General features: G+C 45.3%; 1 protein-coding gene across 1 annotated transcript in view; it reads right to left on the minus strand.

Annotated features, from left to right (window-relative positions):
• The window catches only part of CORO1C (coronin 1C), an 84,257-nt gene that overhangs the window by 3,540 nt on the left and 63,501 nt on the right, over positions 1-17,216 (minus strand). The window contains exons 5-10 of the mRNA XM_082196116.1: positions 16,600-16,781; positions 15,413-15,532; positions 3,177-3,281; positions 1,358-1,503; positions 532-589; positions 184-429 (exon numbers count right to left, since the gene is read on the minus strand). Coding sequence (XP_082052242.1) covers positions 184-429; positions 532-589; positions 1,358-1,503; positions 3,177-3,281; positions 15,413-15,532; positions 16,600-16,781 — 857 coding nt within the window. The remainder of the gene's footprint in view (positions 1-183; positions 430-531; positions 590-1,357; positions 1,504-3,176; positions 3,282-15,412; positions 15,533-16,599; positions 16,782-17,216) is intronic.

Raw genomic sequence — 17,216 nt, forward strand, 5'->3', positions numbered from 1 at the left:
CAATAGAAGAAGCCTGCTCATGTAAGCCTGCATCCCACAGGAAGACCAGGCCAGCCGGGCAAGCTGAGCGAGCCTGGAGAGGCAATTCCTGCTCCAAATTTCTCAATAATCTAATGCAAGTGGGGAAATGAGCCTATTTCAGACTCCATACACTGAAAGCTAAGAAGTTATTTTTTTACTCACGGTGTTTGAGGTGTCCGCTGCTTTTTTGGGGGCACTGATGAGATCGCTTTTCTTATTTGCTGCCAGCTTGTTGTCTAGTATGTTTTTCTTGACCACCTTGAGATCCCTGTTTTTGCCAGGAATGTATCCATGCTTCAATGAGATAAGGATGGGGTCGGCATTCTTCCCATCAAACCACTCCTCAGCTTCCAGGGAAGCCTCTGGACCAGCCGTGTCAGGATAGAGATCATCCTGGAAAAGGTCAGACTGCAAAAGGGAGGTGGGGGAAGATACAACGGCCACATCAGTCACTGTGCTGTGAAAAGTCCTACAAGACGCTCACATATCTGAAACAACGCAAACACTCACCTTCCGAGGGACAGTCATGATAATGGGCTCGCACTTTCGCTCATGCAGTTTGAAGAACCTTTGAAAGAAAAGAAGCACACGAGGTAGAGGTAGAGGTCAAGGTAAAGGACCCCTGCAGGGTTAAGTCCCATCAAAGGTGATTATGGGGTTGCGGCGCTCATCTGGCTTTGAGTCTGGCCCCTCTAAGATCAACATCCTGTCTGACCAACCAGACAGATGCCTGTGGGAAGCCACAAGCACTCTTCCCTTTAGCCTTCAGAGGCACACTGCCTCCCACGCTGGAAGGAACATATAGCCAGTGTGACCGGCAGCCACAGATTCCTTGTCCTTTTAAAAAGTCAACTCAACTCAAAGCTAAGGCGTGGCCCAATTTTCTTCCTCTCTAGGCCTCAAAAGGACCTCAAAAGAGCAGCTGAAACCAAAAGGACTTTCCATTGTTTAGAAAACCCTGAGGTTGGGTAGATTTTTCTTCCCAAATATGGAAGCCACAACATGCATTTCAGGAAAGTATTTTGCTGCTGACGGATGAGATCCTAGAAGTGTCAGTATTTGGGGCTATGACAAGGGGAATGCCACCTGGCTTGCTTTATTTGTCAATTTCTTCTTTTAAACAGATTATTCTTCTGATGTAGACAAGTTACCCTGACATCCAGCATGCCTTGACACATCACTTCCTTTACAAAATCTTCCATCCCTACATCCTTTGAAACAGTTCAGATTGTATAGCGCCAAGTGGTGGACTTGTGACCCAGAATGTTAGGGTGCCAAGCTAGAGATCCCAGGGCTGCAGTCGGGGTCACTGGCACTCTTCCCGGCCTCTCGTTACCTTGCTATCTCGCACTTGTTCACATCCAAGCCCCTCTTCGGCATGAAGCCCATCCCTCTCTGCGGCTCTTTGCTGCTGAAGGTGTTGAGGTAGTGCACATAGGGCGACTCATCTGTGATCTCAAAGTAGCGAATGCTGCTGTCACCCTGGAATAAATTGGGGAGGGCAAGCAAGTGACTACGGGCCCGGAATCCTGCTCGCGGGGGTGAGGAGGTGTGTCCTCCCAGACCATTCCTTGTACAACACGCCCACCCTTCGGGTACCTGGTGTCTCTGGCACATTCATGAAGCCTCCAGTGTGAATCATGTCTACTGACATGTGAAGCAGCCTGCAGGACCAAGGCACAGGCCTGCGCATCCACCCTGCTGCTGCCCGCAGTGGTAGCCAGAAGCCTACAAGCAATGAGCCTTTCCTCACCGCGGCCCCCTCCCCACCAACGGGGATACAAAGGGGCACAATGCCTTTGAACAAAGCGTTAGCGTGGCTTGACTGTATCTAAAAATTCCATAATTTAGTTGGGTGTTTTGCAAAGCAGGTCTTTCTTCTGCCTCTCCCAAACCTGCTAACTAGAGGGCTGGCATTAGGAAAGGAGGAGAAAAGCTTCACTCCCCCCTGCAGCCTCACCATCAGCCACAGTCCTTGGGCTTCTTCATATAGCCCCAAAGCAGTTTTTAAACAAGAGGGCAGGTAGTGGTTTTTTTCCTACTGCATGTTCAAGATTTCATAAAGCCTCACATATAAGGCTGCAGAATCAAGAATCACCCCACACAAACAGACACACAATGGACGACAGCACATTGTTCAGTTAATTCTGCCTGACAAAATTCTCAACTTATCAGTCTAACAGGTGTCTGTCCAGGACAGCTCAAACCTGCAGCCTGGGCAGACTGTTCTGATTATCCTTTCAGGACTCCACCAAAATAACATGGGATGCAATGCAGTACCAGTCTCGCTTCACCCCCCAAAATCCAAGGTGGGAAAAAGAATGATTCTCAAACCACATGTGAAACTTAACAGTGACCCTGTGGTTTTTTAAAATGCCTAAGCCATAGATTGAGAGGGGGCCACGAAACCATTGTGAACCCCTGGGGGGTGCACATCATATCTTGAGGGCATCCTAAATTCCATAACATCAGCAGCTAAAAAAATTGGGCTGGGGAAGCCACCACTGACACGTGAGGAGTGACCAGAGATGGAGCACCATCAAAGAGGTCTAATATTTGGAATTTATTCCACAGAGAGGAGTCGTCTTCCCAGGGTCAAGAAGACCTCTTCTTGCTCGGGCTATTTAGATGCTCTGATTTATCTTAGCAGTATGGGAATTGAGTGGTTTCAATGTTTCATGTTATGTTTTGCTGTTTTAAATGTGATCATTACTGTTTTCTGTTGCTTAATTGTTAGTCACTCTGGGATTTATATTTATAAATATTTGTAAATATAAGGTATAAATATTTGTAAATAACTAAACAAATATGTACAGTATCTAAATTCCTATGACAGACTAGTGGTCCTGAGGGACTTGCAAACAAATGATTTGAAAACTGTTAAGAAGAAGTGGAGCTGGTTTGTTCTCTCCTTTGGTATCTATCATGTGTCGCATTCTCTTTATACACATTCTGCACTCTCTTTATACACATACACACATGAATCCACACACTCTAGAGCGGGGGGCGGGGGGGGGAGCAAGAATAAATAATTCCCCCAAGAAGAAGGAGATGGAGTAGCAGCCAGGGCAACCTTTGCAGGCAGCACTGAAATGCCACAAACAGGCTGCTTTTCTCAGACAACCGTTCTCTTCAGCACAGCAGCCATGACCTACCTTTCCACATAAGTAAATGATGTTGGTGTCTGGGTCATAGAAGGGTAGCAACACACCATTGCTGGTGTCCATTTCATGGAGGGCAATGGGCTCTTCCATGCTTTTCTGCAGAGAGAAGAATGGCATCTTACATTTGGAAGACATGGACTCTGGTGACCCTGCTAGTCAGAATGACATGGATGCTGCTGGATGCCCAGAGAGCAAACACCAAAATAAAATTTAATGCACAATATCTGAGAGCTACAATTTGCTGGAGTTGTCACATGTGACAGATCTCATCTTCCATAGCATTTTGGTGTTTGATATAGTTTGTTGCAATGAGTTTCAGATTAAGCCATATACTAATAATAATAATATAATAGTAGTAATTTATTAATAATAATTAATAATTAATAATAATATAATATATAATAGTAGTAGTAGTAGTAATAATATAATAGTAGTAATTTATTATTTATACCCCGCCCATCTGGCTGAGTTTCCCCAGCCACTCTCGGCGGTTCCCAATCGCAATACAGCATTAAATATTAAAAACTTCCCTAAACAGGGCTGCCTTCAGATGTCTTTTAAAAATAAGATAGTTGCTTATTTCCTTGACATCTGATGGGAGGGCGTTCCACAGGGCGGGCGCCACCACCGAGAAGGCCCTCTGTCTGGTTCCCTGTAACCTCACTTCTCGCAGTAAGGGAACCGTCAGAAGGCCCTCGGAGCTGGACCTCAGTGTCCAGGTAGAACAATGGGGGTGGAGATGCTCCTTCAGGTATACTGGGCCGAGGCTGTTTAGGGCTTTAAAGGTCAGCACCAACACTTTGAATCGTGCTCGGAAACATACTGGGAGCCAATGCAGATCTCTCAGAACCGGTGTTATGTGGTCCCAGTGGCCACTCCCAGTCACCAGTCTAGCTGCCACATTCTGGATTAATTGCAGTTTCCGAGCCACCTTCAAAGGTAGCCCCACATAGAGTGCATTGCAGTAGTCCAAGCGGGAGATAACTGTTGGTTTCTATTTCCCTCACTGAGCAGCAACTGCAGTCACAAGACATTGTTTTGCATTCCACAGAGTTACTGTTGGATTCCCACGGGAATGGGAGACTGGATGTGACGTTCACTGGTTTCCTGTTTTTCACTGTTCTCTCGGTTTCTTTGTTAGTGAGACGGTTGCTACTCTGCTCTCACAGAGGCAAGAGGCATGTTTGTATTCTCTCAGCATAGAGAGGAAGTAAAGTTAAGAATGTGGCACATACTGCTTATCCTTCTGCTGTGTGGACTACTCTGCTTGGGCTCAAGACAAGACGAGCCTGTATCAGCTTCAGATGGGCCGAAGCTGGTCAAAATCTCACATTTTTGGTTCCGGGCCCAGGAAAACGGAATCAGACTGAACTACTGGCTGCTGGCAGGGGAACAAAGAAACAGAGGATCAGAATGCTGGCAGAGGCAGAGGGACGGATCGGACGATATCTGCTCTGCACGTCAAGAAGATTGATGAGAGGTATGTGCTCATGCTCCGGGCAGCCTGCCGACTCCTAATTAATGGCTTTATGGCTGGACTTTGAACTTTTAAAGCCGTTTGCCGTGGCACAGGCTCAAAGGCTTGAAAACTGAAAGTACTTTTACAAGTGCTTTTGGAAGCAGCAGAGATGGCTAATGCAAGACTGGCTGATGCTTTTGGAATTCCAAAGCTCAATAAGAAGAATTATGCGGAGTGGGTACTCTACGCAGAGGCTCTTCTGCGTAAAGAATGTCTGTTTAATGTTATTACAGACACACACACCCAGCTCCAATAACAGATGAATGGGCAGTTAAGGATTCCAAAGCAAGGGGAACACTTACATTGATAGTCTCCCCAGAAGAGCTCTGTCTGTTGCATGATAAGACCTCAGCCAGAGAAATTTGGGACACTTTGAGAGAGGCTCACTTGAGGACAGAAGCTGGTGCTCCTTTGTTCTGCTGTGCCAAGCTGCATGATATGGCACTTGCTGAAGGTGCAGATGTCCGTACACATCTGATGGAGATGTAGAATCTGAGACATGAGCTGCAACAGAGAGGACTCACCTTTCCAGAGGCTGTGTATTCCTTCATGATACTACATTCTTTGGGTTCAAGTTGGGAGTCTGCTGCCACTCAGATTGCTGTTCAGCCAACTGCTCAGATCACGGTAGCCCATGTTACTGCCGTGATTCTGAATGAAGCGGACCGGCGAGGTGCTAGCTGCATGGGTAAGGGGGAGTCTTCACAGACGTCATCCCAGAATGCAGTGGAACCACCAGATGGCGCCAAAGCTTTGAAGGCAGTGAAATGCTACTCGTGTGGACGTCTAGGCCATATGAAGAGGGAATGCAGATTTCCCAGGGCCAAGACAGAGCAGCGCAGCGAAAGCTCATCACGTGGAAAAGGCAAAGGCAAAGGTCTGGTGTCCAGGACAACGCAGCACAAGGCAATGGTCTCACGCTTCACTCCAAAGGTTGCAAAGGTCCAGAAGACGTCTAGATCTTTCTTCGTGGTGGATTTGGGCGCAATGCACCACTTATGCAACAACAAGCGACTGTTCGTGTCTTTTACACCGCAGGAAAGTGTGATTCACCAGGCGGATGACCACACAATCCCCAGTCAAGGCTATGGAACTGTTGTTCTTCACAGTTTGGGCTTATTGAATCATAGAATCATAGAATCATAGAATCGTAGAGTTGGAAGAGACCACAAGGGCCATCGAGTCCAACCCCCTGCCAAGCAGGAAACACCATCAGAGCACTCCTGACATATGGTTGTCAAGCCTCTGCTTAAAGACCTCCAAAGTAGGAGACTCCACCACACTCCTTGGCAGCAAATTCCACTGTCGAACAGCTCTTACTGTCAGGAAGTTCTTCCTAATGTTTAGGTGGAATCTTCTTTCTTGTAGTTTGGATCCATTGCTCCGTGTCCGCTTCTCTGGAGCAGTAGAAAACAACCTTTCTCCCTCCTCTATGTGACATCCTTTTATATATTTGAACATGGCTATCATATCACCCCTTAACCTCCTCTTCTCCAGGCTAAACATGCCCAGCTCCCTTAGCCGTTCCTCATAAGGCATCGTTTCCAGGCCTTTGACCATTTTGGTTGCCCTCTTCTGGACACGTTCCAGTTTGTCAGTGTCCTTCTTGAATTGTGGTGCCCAGAACTGGACACAGTACTCCAGGTGTGGTCTGACCAGAGCAGAATACAGTGGCACTATTACTTCCCTTGATCTAGATGCTATACTCCTATTGATGCAGCCCAGAATTGCATTGGCTTTTTTAGCTGCCGCGTCACACTGTTGGCTCATGTCAAGTTTGTGGTCAACCAAGACTCCTAGATCCTTTTCACATGTACTGCTCTCAAGCCAGGTGTCACCCATCTTGTATTTGTGCCTCTCATTTTTTTTGCCCAAGTGCAATACTTTACATTTCTCCCTGTTAAAATTCATCTTGTTTATTTTTGCCCAGTTCTCTAATCTGTCAAGGTCGTTTTGAAGTGTGATCCTGTCCTCTGGGGTGTTAGCCACCCCTCCCAGTTTGGTGTCATCTGCAAATTTGATCAGGATGCCCTTGAGTCCATCATCCAAGTCGTTGATAAAGATGTTGAATAAGACCGGGCCCAAGACAGAACCCTGTGGCACCCCACTAGTCACTCTTCTCCAGGATGAAGAGGAACCATTGATGAGCACCCTTTGGGTTCGGTCAGTCAGCCAGTTACAAATCCACTGAGTGGTAGCATAGTCAAGACCGCATTTTACCAGCTTCTTTACAAGAATATCATGGGGCACCTTGTCAAATGCTTTGCTGAAATCAAGGTAGGCTACATCCACTGCGTTCCCTTCATCTACCAGGCTTGTAATTCTGTCAAAAAACGAGATCAGGTTAGTCTGACATGACTTATTTTTCAGAAATCCATGCTGACTATTGGTGATCACAGCATTCCTTTCTAGGTGCTCACAGACTGTTTGCTTAATGATCTGCTCCAGAATCTTCCCTGCTATTGATGTCAGACTGACTGGGCGGTAATTATTTGGGTCCTCTCTTTTCCCCTTTTTGAAAATAGGAACAACATTTGCCCTCCTCCAGTCTGCCGGGACTTCGCCTGTTCTCCAGGAATTCTCAAAGATGACTGCCAGTGGTTCTGAGATCACATCTGCCAGTTCTTTTAATACTCTTGGATGCAGTTCATCTGGCCCTGGAGACTTGAATACATCTAATCTAGCCAAATATTCTTGTACTATCTCCTTAGTTATTCTGGGCTGTGTTTCCTTTGCTGAATCATTTGCTTCAAATTCTTCAGGTCGGGCATTGTCTTCTTTATCGGAGAAGACTGAGGCAAAGAAGGCATTGAGGAGTTCAGCCCTTTCTGTGTCCCCTGTTTGCATTTCACCATCTTCTCCTCTGAGTGACCCCACTGTTTCTTTGTTCTTCCTTTTGCTACGAACATACCCATAAAAGCCTTTTTTGTTGCTTTTAACCTCTCTAGCAAGCCTGAGTTCATTCTGTGCTTTAGCTTTTCTGACTTTGATACAAGATGTTCTCTACGTTCCAGATGCTTCACACAATCTACTCAGTGTTGCGCAGCTGAATGAACGGAAAATTGACGTTTCCTTCAAGAACAAGAAGTGCACCATCACAAAGAAAAACAATTATGTATTGCATGCTGAATATGTTGATCGTTTGTATTGCATTTTGATGATGATGTGCAGGATGAAACTTGTTGCATTGCAGGTTCTAACAAAAGTTTACATGCAGGATGTATTCATGATTTTCACAGGAAATTTGGTCATTTGCATTTTGAGGCAGTATCCAAAATGCCTGCCTAGGTTGAAGGTATGACTATTAAACCTTGCAGGTACCACATGAAGTGTAAGGCATGCGCAGCAAACAAAGTGAAAATGGCTGCGAAAGGTAAGGTGTCTAGTAGGCAAGCTACAGAACCATAGCAGGTTGTTCATGCTGATTTGGTTGGTCCACTGTCACCCTCTTTGGGTGGAAACAGGTACTTCATGGTTCTCATTGATGCATTTTCCAGGTATATTTATGTGTACAATCTCGAGCAGAAATCAGAGGCTTTTCCAAGGTTCAAGGAATTCTGTGCTTGGCTGGAAAATGTGCATGGTAAGAAGATAAAGACTCTTTTCACTGATCGCAGGGGGGAATTCACTTCTCAGCAGTTTGAAGCTTTTCTGACTGAGAAAGGAATTCAGCACGATTTGTCTAGTCCTCGCACGCCATGGCAGAATGGACTTTGCGAGAGGGCAAATCAGACATTGCTTCAAGGTTTAAAAACCTTGCTGCATGATGCAAATCTTCCAGAGAGTTATTGGGCCGAATCTCTCTCCTGTTTTGTTTACAGTTATAATCGCAGGTTATCTTCAGCGATTGGTTGTACCCCCCTATGAGAAGATGTTTGGCAAGAAACCTTACATCAAACACATGAGAATTTTTGGTTCTGACATGTGGGTTCACACACCACAAAGCTCCAAGTTAGGCAAGCGTGGATTGCATGGTATCTTTCTAGGTTATCAGAAAGGTTCTTACAGAATAATGATTACTGACTCTAAGATAATTAGGCTCACAAGAAGTGTTGAGTACAATGCCAAGTGGGGGGAGAATGTGGGAATTTTCCAATGTTATCCTGATGACAGTGATGAGACTGAGGATAGGCAACAGCAGCAGCAACAGCCACAGCTGCCGCAACAACCCACTGATGAAGGTCCTGATTCTGAGTCTGAATCGGGTGATTCAGAGGATTTCAAGAGTGCGAAAGCCTCTATGAGACCCTCTGTTGAAACTGGATTCTATCCAAACGCGATTCCTTAGAGCCATCCTTAGGATTCCCCCCTCGGTAGCGGGTGCGGTTATGAGATTAGAGGTCGGCTGGCAAGCTCTACGGTATGTGGCCTTGAAGACGAAGCTCTGGCTATGGCTCAAGCTTTGTTTTAAACCAGTGGGTATTGCCCCCTTGATATTGAGGGACGATTTCCAATCATCGTGGGAAAGGGAGGTCACTATCGAGGTTCAATCCTGCGGATTGTCTCATCTTTACTTTGAGCCTATGACATACAATCAAGCTAGAGCTGTGATCTCCCGGAGACTGAGTGACATTGCCAGACAAGAGGACATAGCCCAGGTAAAACCAGGGATGTTCCTAGGGGACCAGATCTATCGGACCATACCAGCCCCCTACCTTGCAGAAATCCACTATGTGGAATACCGCAGACTTCTTACAGCGGCTAGATTAAATGTCCTTGACTCTGCGATATTGTGGGGAAGGTACAGGGGAGTACCATACGCCCAGAGAACCTGTCATTGTGCCATGGGTGTGGTTGAGTCCACTGAACACATTCTCTTGACTTGCCCTTCTTATGCAGAGCTTAGACAAAATTTTATAGACCCACTCCTATGTCAGTTTAGCTCCCTACCAGGAGAAAACCAGGTTTTACACTTGCTGAATAATGTCGCTAGAGCTATACCTTCCTTGGTGGCCAAATTTCTTTTTTTAGCTTTTAAGCGCCGCAAGACTATAACTGACTGTATTGATATGGGGCTATCTGTTTAGACCATTTTAGTGTTGGCCAAGCTCTAAAATCTTCTTGGATGTTTTAACTGTGTATTGACAAATGTACTTTTTTCTGACTGACGGTCGAATAAAAGGATGATGGATGATGAGACCCTCTGAAGGCTCTGATCAAGAATTGGAGGAACCATTGTTCACAACAGGTCACTTTTTCTCCTAAGAAGGAAGAGGAGAGTGTTGAAGACTTACGACTAATTCGCAGGTCTCAGAGAGCCACAAAGGGTAGACCTCCAAAGAGATTTGCTGATGAATTTGCTAAGACAGCAGTTGCTCCAAGAAGGTATTTGAACCTTCAAGTTTCCAAGAGATCCAGGCTTTGGATTCAAAGGATGCTGAGCCATGGTTAACTGCCATGAAGGCTGAGCTTGATTCCTTAGAGAGGAACAAAACATGGGAGCTAGTTCCAACAGTTCCAGGGATGAAACTGCTTGGAAGCAAATGGGTCTTCAAAGCGAAGACTGATCAAAATGGCAAGATAGACACAAAGCCAGATTGGTAGCCAGAGGTTTTTCACAGGTACCAGGAGAAGACTATCACGAGACCTACTCACCCACCGTGAGGTATGAGAGCATTAGGCTTATGCTCAAGCTTGCTGCAGAAGAGAATCTTCACGTTAGTCACCACGATGTGAATACAGCATTTTTGTACGGATCTCTAGGTGAATCTCTTTATATGCTTCCACCTGATGGCGTACAAGTAAAACAGGGATTTGTTTGTGCTCTGAATAAGTCCCTTTATGGTTTCAAACAAAGTGCACGGTGTTGGCACACAAAACTCACTGAAGTATTGTTTTCTCTAGGTTTTAAGCAAGGGAAAGCTGATCCATGTGTATTTGTCAAAGAGGAGGGGCAAAAGAAGCTGTATTGCTTGTTTTATGTTGATGATATTTTATTCTTTTGGAAAGATGTCACAATGTACAATAACGCCCTAGCTCAACTGAAAGAGCACTTTGACATGAAAGATCTTGGTGAGGTAAACAACTACCTATCTCTGGAAATAGAGAGAGATCAAGATGGTAACATTCTAGTACACCAGTCACGGAAAATTGCTGATGTGTTAAGCAAACTAAACCTGATGGATGCTAACCCTGTAGACACACCGATGACAACAGGTTATCAGGTAGATGACACTGAAGAAGCATTTTCTGACACTACACTGTACAGAAGTGTGCTAGGCAAACTAAACTTCATTGCCAGATGTTCAAGACCTGACATTGCTGTTAGCTGTAATTTGCTAAGCAGACAAGTCAACAATCCTACTGTTAAGGATTGGAAAGCTCTGAAATGCATAGCTCGCTATTTGAAAGGAACTATGCATGACAGACTGAGATTTAACAATCAGAAGTCTGGTGGTCTTGAAATATTTGCAGATGCAAGTTTTGGAAGTGACACTACAGACAGGAAAAGTACGTCTGGAGTTTGCTACATGTACAATCAGGGTCTTTTTGATTGGTCATGCAAGAAGCAAACAACAGTTAGCTTAAGTACTTGTGAAGCTGAACTGAATGCACTGTCTTATTCCCTTTAAGATTGTGAATGGTTGTTACAATTGTGCAAAGACATGAAAATTTCTGTCAAATGTCCAATCCAGGTTTACCAGGACAACAAAGCATGTTTGGCTTTGCTGAATTCTGAAGGTTGTAAGCTCTTGGTACAGCAAACTAAATATGACATAATAGGCATCACTGAAACCTGGTGGGATAAGTCCCACGATTGGAATGTAATAATGGGGGGATACAATCTATTTCAGAGAAACAGACCAGACAAGAAAGGAGGAGGAGTGGCGTTATATGTCAGGGATGTGTATACCTGTGAAGAGATCCAAGATTTAGATCCTCAAAGCCAAAGTGAGAGCATTTGGGTCAAAATTAAGGGAGAGAAGAATAACAGAGACCTCATTGTGGGAGTTTACTATAGATCCCCAAGCCAAACGGAGGACATAGATGATGCCTTCCTGGAACAGATGGCCAAGCATGCAAAAGGAAGGGAGATAGTAGTAATGGGGGACTTCAATTACCCGGACATTTGTTGGACGTCAAACTCAGCCAAGAGCATAAGGTCAAACAGATTCCTCACTGGCCTTGCAGACAACTTCATTGTCCAGAAAGTGGGAGAAGCAACAAGAGGAACAGCCATTTTAGATCTGGTCCTAACCAATGTTGATGACCTGGTTAGTGGGGTAGAAGTGGAAGGATCATTAGGCGCGAGTGATCATGCTCTTCTGAAGTTTACTATACAGCGGAAAGGAGCAGCCAAGCATACTAGGACTCAATTTCTTGACTTTAAGAAAGCCGACTTCATAAAACTTAGGGAAGTGCTGGGTGAGATCCTATGGACAACAATACTAAAAGGAAAGGGAGTTCATGATGGCTGGGAGTTTGTTAAGAGGGAGATACTAAAAGCACAACGTCAGGCAATACCAATGAGACGGAAACATGGAAGGTGCCTAAAGAAGCCAGGGTGGCTATCTAAAGAACTTTTAACTGAATTAAGATTAAAAAAGGATGTGTACAAAAAATGGAAAAGGGGGGAAACCACCAAAGAGGAATTCAAACAAATAGCCAGCACGTGTAGACACAAAGTCAGAAAAGCTAAAGCACAGAATGAACTCAGGCTTGCTAGAGAGGTTAAAAGCAACAAAAAAGGCTTTTATGGGTATGTTCGTAGCAAAAGGAAGAACAAAGAAACTGTGGGGTCACTCAGAGGAGAAGATGGTGAAATGCAAACAGGGGACACAGAAAGGGCTGAACTACTCAATGCCTTCTTTGCCTCAGTCTTCTCCGATAAAGAAAACAATGCCCGACCTGAAGAATTTGGAGCAAATGATTCAGCAAAGGAAACACAGCCCAGAATAACTAAGGAGATAGTACAAGAATATTTGGCTAGTTTAGATGTATTCAAGTCTCCAGGGCCAGATGAAGTGCATCCAAGAGTATTAAAAGAACTGGCAGATGTGATCTCAGAACCACTGGCAGTCATCTTTGAGAATTCCTGGAGAACAGGCGAAGTCCCGGCAGACTGGAGGAGGGCAAATGTTGTCCCTATTTTCAAAAAGGGGAAAAGAGAGGACCCAAATAATTACCGCCCAGTCAGTCTGACATCAATAGCAGGGAAGATTCTGGAGCAGATCATTAAGCAAACAGTCTGTGAGCACCTAGAAAGGAATGCTGTGATCACCAATAGTCAGCATGGATTTCTGAAAAATAAGTCATGTCAGACTAACCTGATCTCGTTTTTTGACAGAATTACAAGCCTGGTAGATGAAGGGAACGCAGTGGATGTAGCCTACCTTGATTTCAGCAAGGCATTTGACAAGGTGCCCCATGATATTCTTGTAAAGAAGCTGGTAAAATGCGGTCTTGACTATGCTACCACTCAGTGGATTTGTAACTGGCTGACTGACCGAACCCAAAGGGTGCTCATCAATGGTTCCTCTTCATCCTGGAGAAGAGTGACTAGTGGGGTGCCACAGGGTTCTGTCTTGGGCCCGGTCTTATTCAACATCTTTATCAACGACTTGGATGATGGACTCAAGGGCATCCTGATCAAATTTGCAGATGACACCAAACTGGGAGGGGTGGCTAACACCCCAGAGGACAGGATCACACTTCAAAACGACCTTGACAGATTAGAGAACTGGGCAAAAATAAACAAGATGAATTTTAACAGGGAGAAATGTAAAGTATTGCACTTGGGCAAAAAAAATGAGAGGCACAAATACAAGATGGGTGACACCTGGCTTGAGAGCAGTACATGTGAAAAGGATCTAGGAGTCTTGGTTGACCACAAACTTGACATGAGCCAACAGTGTGACGCGGCAGCTAAAAAAGCCAATGCAATTCTGGGCTGCATCAATAGGAGTATAGCATCTAGATCAAGGGAAGTAATAGTGCCACTGTATTCTGCTCTGGTCAGACCACACCTGGAGTACTGTGCCCAGTTCTGGGCACCACAATTCAAGAAGGACACTGACAAACTGGAACGTGTCCAGAGGAGGGCAACCAAAATGGTCAAAGGCCTGGAAACGATGCCTTATGAGGAACGGCTAAGGGAGCTGGGCATGTTTAGCCTGGAGAAGAGGAGGTTAAGGGGTGATATGATAGCCATGTTCAAATATATAAAAGGATGTCACATAGAGGAGGGAGAAAGGTTGTTTTCTGCTGCTCCGGAGAAGCGGACACGGAGCAATGGATCCAAACTACAAGAAAGAAGATTCCACCTAAACATTAGGAAGAACTTCCTGACAGTAAGAGCTGTTCGACAGTGGAATTTGCTGCCAAGGAGTGTGGTGGAGTCTCCTACTTTGGAGGTCTTTAAGCAGAGGCTTGACAACCATATGTCAGGAGTGCTCTGATGGTGTTTCCTGCTTGGCAGGGGGTTGGACTCGATGGCCCTTGTGGTCTCTTCCAACTCTATGATTCTATGATTCTATGATTCTATGATTCTATGATTCTATGATTCAAAGCACGAAGCATTTGCAATTGAAGCTGCAACATGCTAGGGAATGTGTTCAGAAAGGACTCGTAATGGTGTCCTATATGCCAGGTAATGAAATTCCTGCTGACGTATTGTCCAAGATTGTATCAAGGGATCAACACTGTACCTATGTGCAGAAGGTGGGTTTGTACTGACATTGTACGAACATGCTGCCCAGTGATGTTCACAGAAAGAGGGAGGATGTTGGTTTCTATTTCCCTCACTGAGCAGCAACTGCAGTCACAAGACATTGTTTTGCATTCCAGTCAGAGTTACTGTTGGATTCCCACGGGAATGGGAGACTGGATGTGACATACACTGGTTTCCTGTTTTTCACTGTTCTCTCGGTTTCTTTGTTAGAGAGACGGTTGCTTCTCTGCTCTCACAGAGGCAAGATGCATGTTTGTATTCTCTCAGCATAGAGAGGAAATAAAGTTAAGAATGTGGCACATACTGCTTATCCTTCTGCTGTGTGGACTACTCTGCTTGGGCTCAAGATAAGACGAGCCTGTATCAGCTTCAGATGGGCCGAAGCTGGTCAAAATCTCAAAATAACTAGAGCATGCACCACTCTGGTGAGACAGTCCATGGGCAGGGAGGGTCCCAGCCTGCGTACCAGGTGGAGCTGGTAGACAGCCGCCCCGACCAAATTATCTAAAAAGACCCTATCACCTGCCTCTGTCCTGAGGTGCGAAGGGCCTGGGCTGTAGAAGGCAGTTGCAGAATTAAATAAAAGTAAGTAAATTAACCCTTTAGGTCCCTTCCAACTCTACAATGCTAGGATTCTAACTTAAAAGTTTGTTTCCTAAGGGAACATCTGAAGCATCAAGACAGAGTTGCAGAGTGAACACGTTTGTTGGCAGGATGGGCTGCAGGGGTCAGCAACCTTTTTCAGCCGTGGGCCGGTCCACCGTCCATCAGACCATGTTGTGGGCCGGACTATATTTTGGGAGAAAAAATGAACAAATTCCTATGCCCCACAAATAACCCAGAGATGCATTTTAAATAAAAGCACACATTCATGTAAAAACATGCTGATTCCCGGACCGTCCGCAGGCCGGATTGAGAAGGCGATTGGGCCGCATCCAGCCCACGGTCCTTAGGTTGCCTACCCCTGGAATAGGGTGTTGCTGTTGTTGTTGTTTGCTGAGCTCTATGGCAATGTTTGATGGCAGCTAAAGCACCTACCGGGTTCCAGAGTGCAAGCTGCCTTTCACTCATCCGGCTGAAGCCCGTGGTGAAGACGTTCCCATCCGAGAGGAAGATGGCTCTCATGGGTCGGGCTCCCTCATGAGCTTTCTCTTTCTCCTGGTTTGGGGGAGGAGAAGCAAGAGAGGAAAGAGATGGAAATGGTAGCAACAGTCACTGATATTATCTCCTAACGTCCCCAATGAGACTTGCAAAGCAAGCTGTGAGGGCATCTGAAACCAAAAAAAAAAGATGAATGTACTTACAAATGGAAGGATTCACCCTCCACTCATGATGTCTAGCCTTCAACCCCCAATCTGCATGAGCAGACAAAGCACGAATGCATAAGCATTATGTACACAACAGAACATAAAACTCAATCCCCAAATGCTGATGAACCCACAAGTGGCACAACGGTGCCTTGGTTTCGGGAAGAAAAGGGCCTAAAGTACAATGGTGCCTCGCAAGACGAAATTAATCCGTTCCGCAAGTCTCTTTGTCTTGTGGTTTTTTCGTCTTGCGAAGCACGGCTATTAGCGGCTTAGCGGCTTAAAGAAAAAGGAAACAAACTCGCAAGACGTTTGCGAAGCAAGCCCATAGGGAAATTCGTCTTGCGGAACGACTCGAAAAACGGAAAACTCTTTCGTCTTGCACGTTTTTCGTCTTGCGAGGCATTCGTCTTGGGAGGTACCACTGTGTAGAAATATGAATAGCTTCCCGGTGCACAATGAACTTGGCTTTAAGTGAGGGAAGGCGCCGGGGGCACGGGGGAGGATAAGCAGCACAGCTTCCTTGACAAACCACCACTTGCCAATTTATTATTATTATTATTATTATTATTATTATTATTATTATTATTATTTCCCCAGCCACCCTGGGTGGCTCCCAACTGAGTATTTAAAAAGTGATAAAATATCAAGCATTAAAATCTTCCCTAAACAGGGCTGCCTTCAGGTGTCTTCTAAAAGTCAGACAGTAGTTTATTTTCTTGACATCTGCTGGGAGGGTGTTCCACAGGGCGGGGTGCCACCACAAAGAAGGCCCTCTGCCTGGTTCCCTGTAACCTCACTTCTTGCAGGGACGGAACCGCCAGAAGGCCCTTGGAGCTGGACCTCAATGTCCAGGCTGGACAATGGGGGTGGACACACTCCTTCAAGTATACTGGGCTACATACAGCACATACTCACTGCAACAATTTCTTGTTTCCTGGGGTCAATCACTCGGATCTTCTTGTCCTTGGATGCTGTGCAGATGAGGCTCCCATTCCGATTCCAGCTGACGTTGTAAATCATGTCTTGATGCATGTCGTCCAGATTTATGAGGGGCTCACCTGTCCCCACGTTCCAGATGATGATAACATTATCGCAGCCTGAAGAAAGGAAATTAAGAAATAAAAGCCCGTTACTTGTGCGTGTTTTAAGGGTTACCTGTTAATATTTTCCGCTTCCCTGAGGTATGAAAACCCTTACAGCCAGCACTCTCTAAAAGGAGCCTCAAGGTCGCTCCAGCTTTGCCACCCAGGAAAAAAAAGGAAGGAGAACACGATGGAGCTTTCTACCCCAAGAAGGTCCTCTGACCCCTCTCTGCTCAAGCACCAGAGAAAAACTGATATTATTCTGCTTTTAATATTTCAGCTGTGCTGTATTTCTTTGTGACAATTTCACTGCTTTTTTATTTCACCTCTTGGGTGTTAGTTGCCTTGTGCGGTCGCATTTGTGGGCAGAGATACATTTTAATTCAAACAAGAAAGTCAGTAGTTTAAGTCTCTATTTAACACACAGACAGGAAACCTTAACTTTGCCAA

The sequence above is a fragment of the Podarcis vaucheri genome, assembly GCF_965113315.1.
Source record: "Podarcis vaucheri genome assembly, chromosome: 13".
Lineage (NCBI taxonomy): Eukaryota > Metazoa > Chordata > Lepidosauria > Squamata > Lacertidae > Podarcis > Podarcis vaucheri.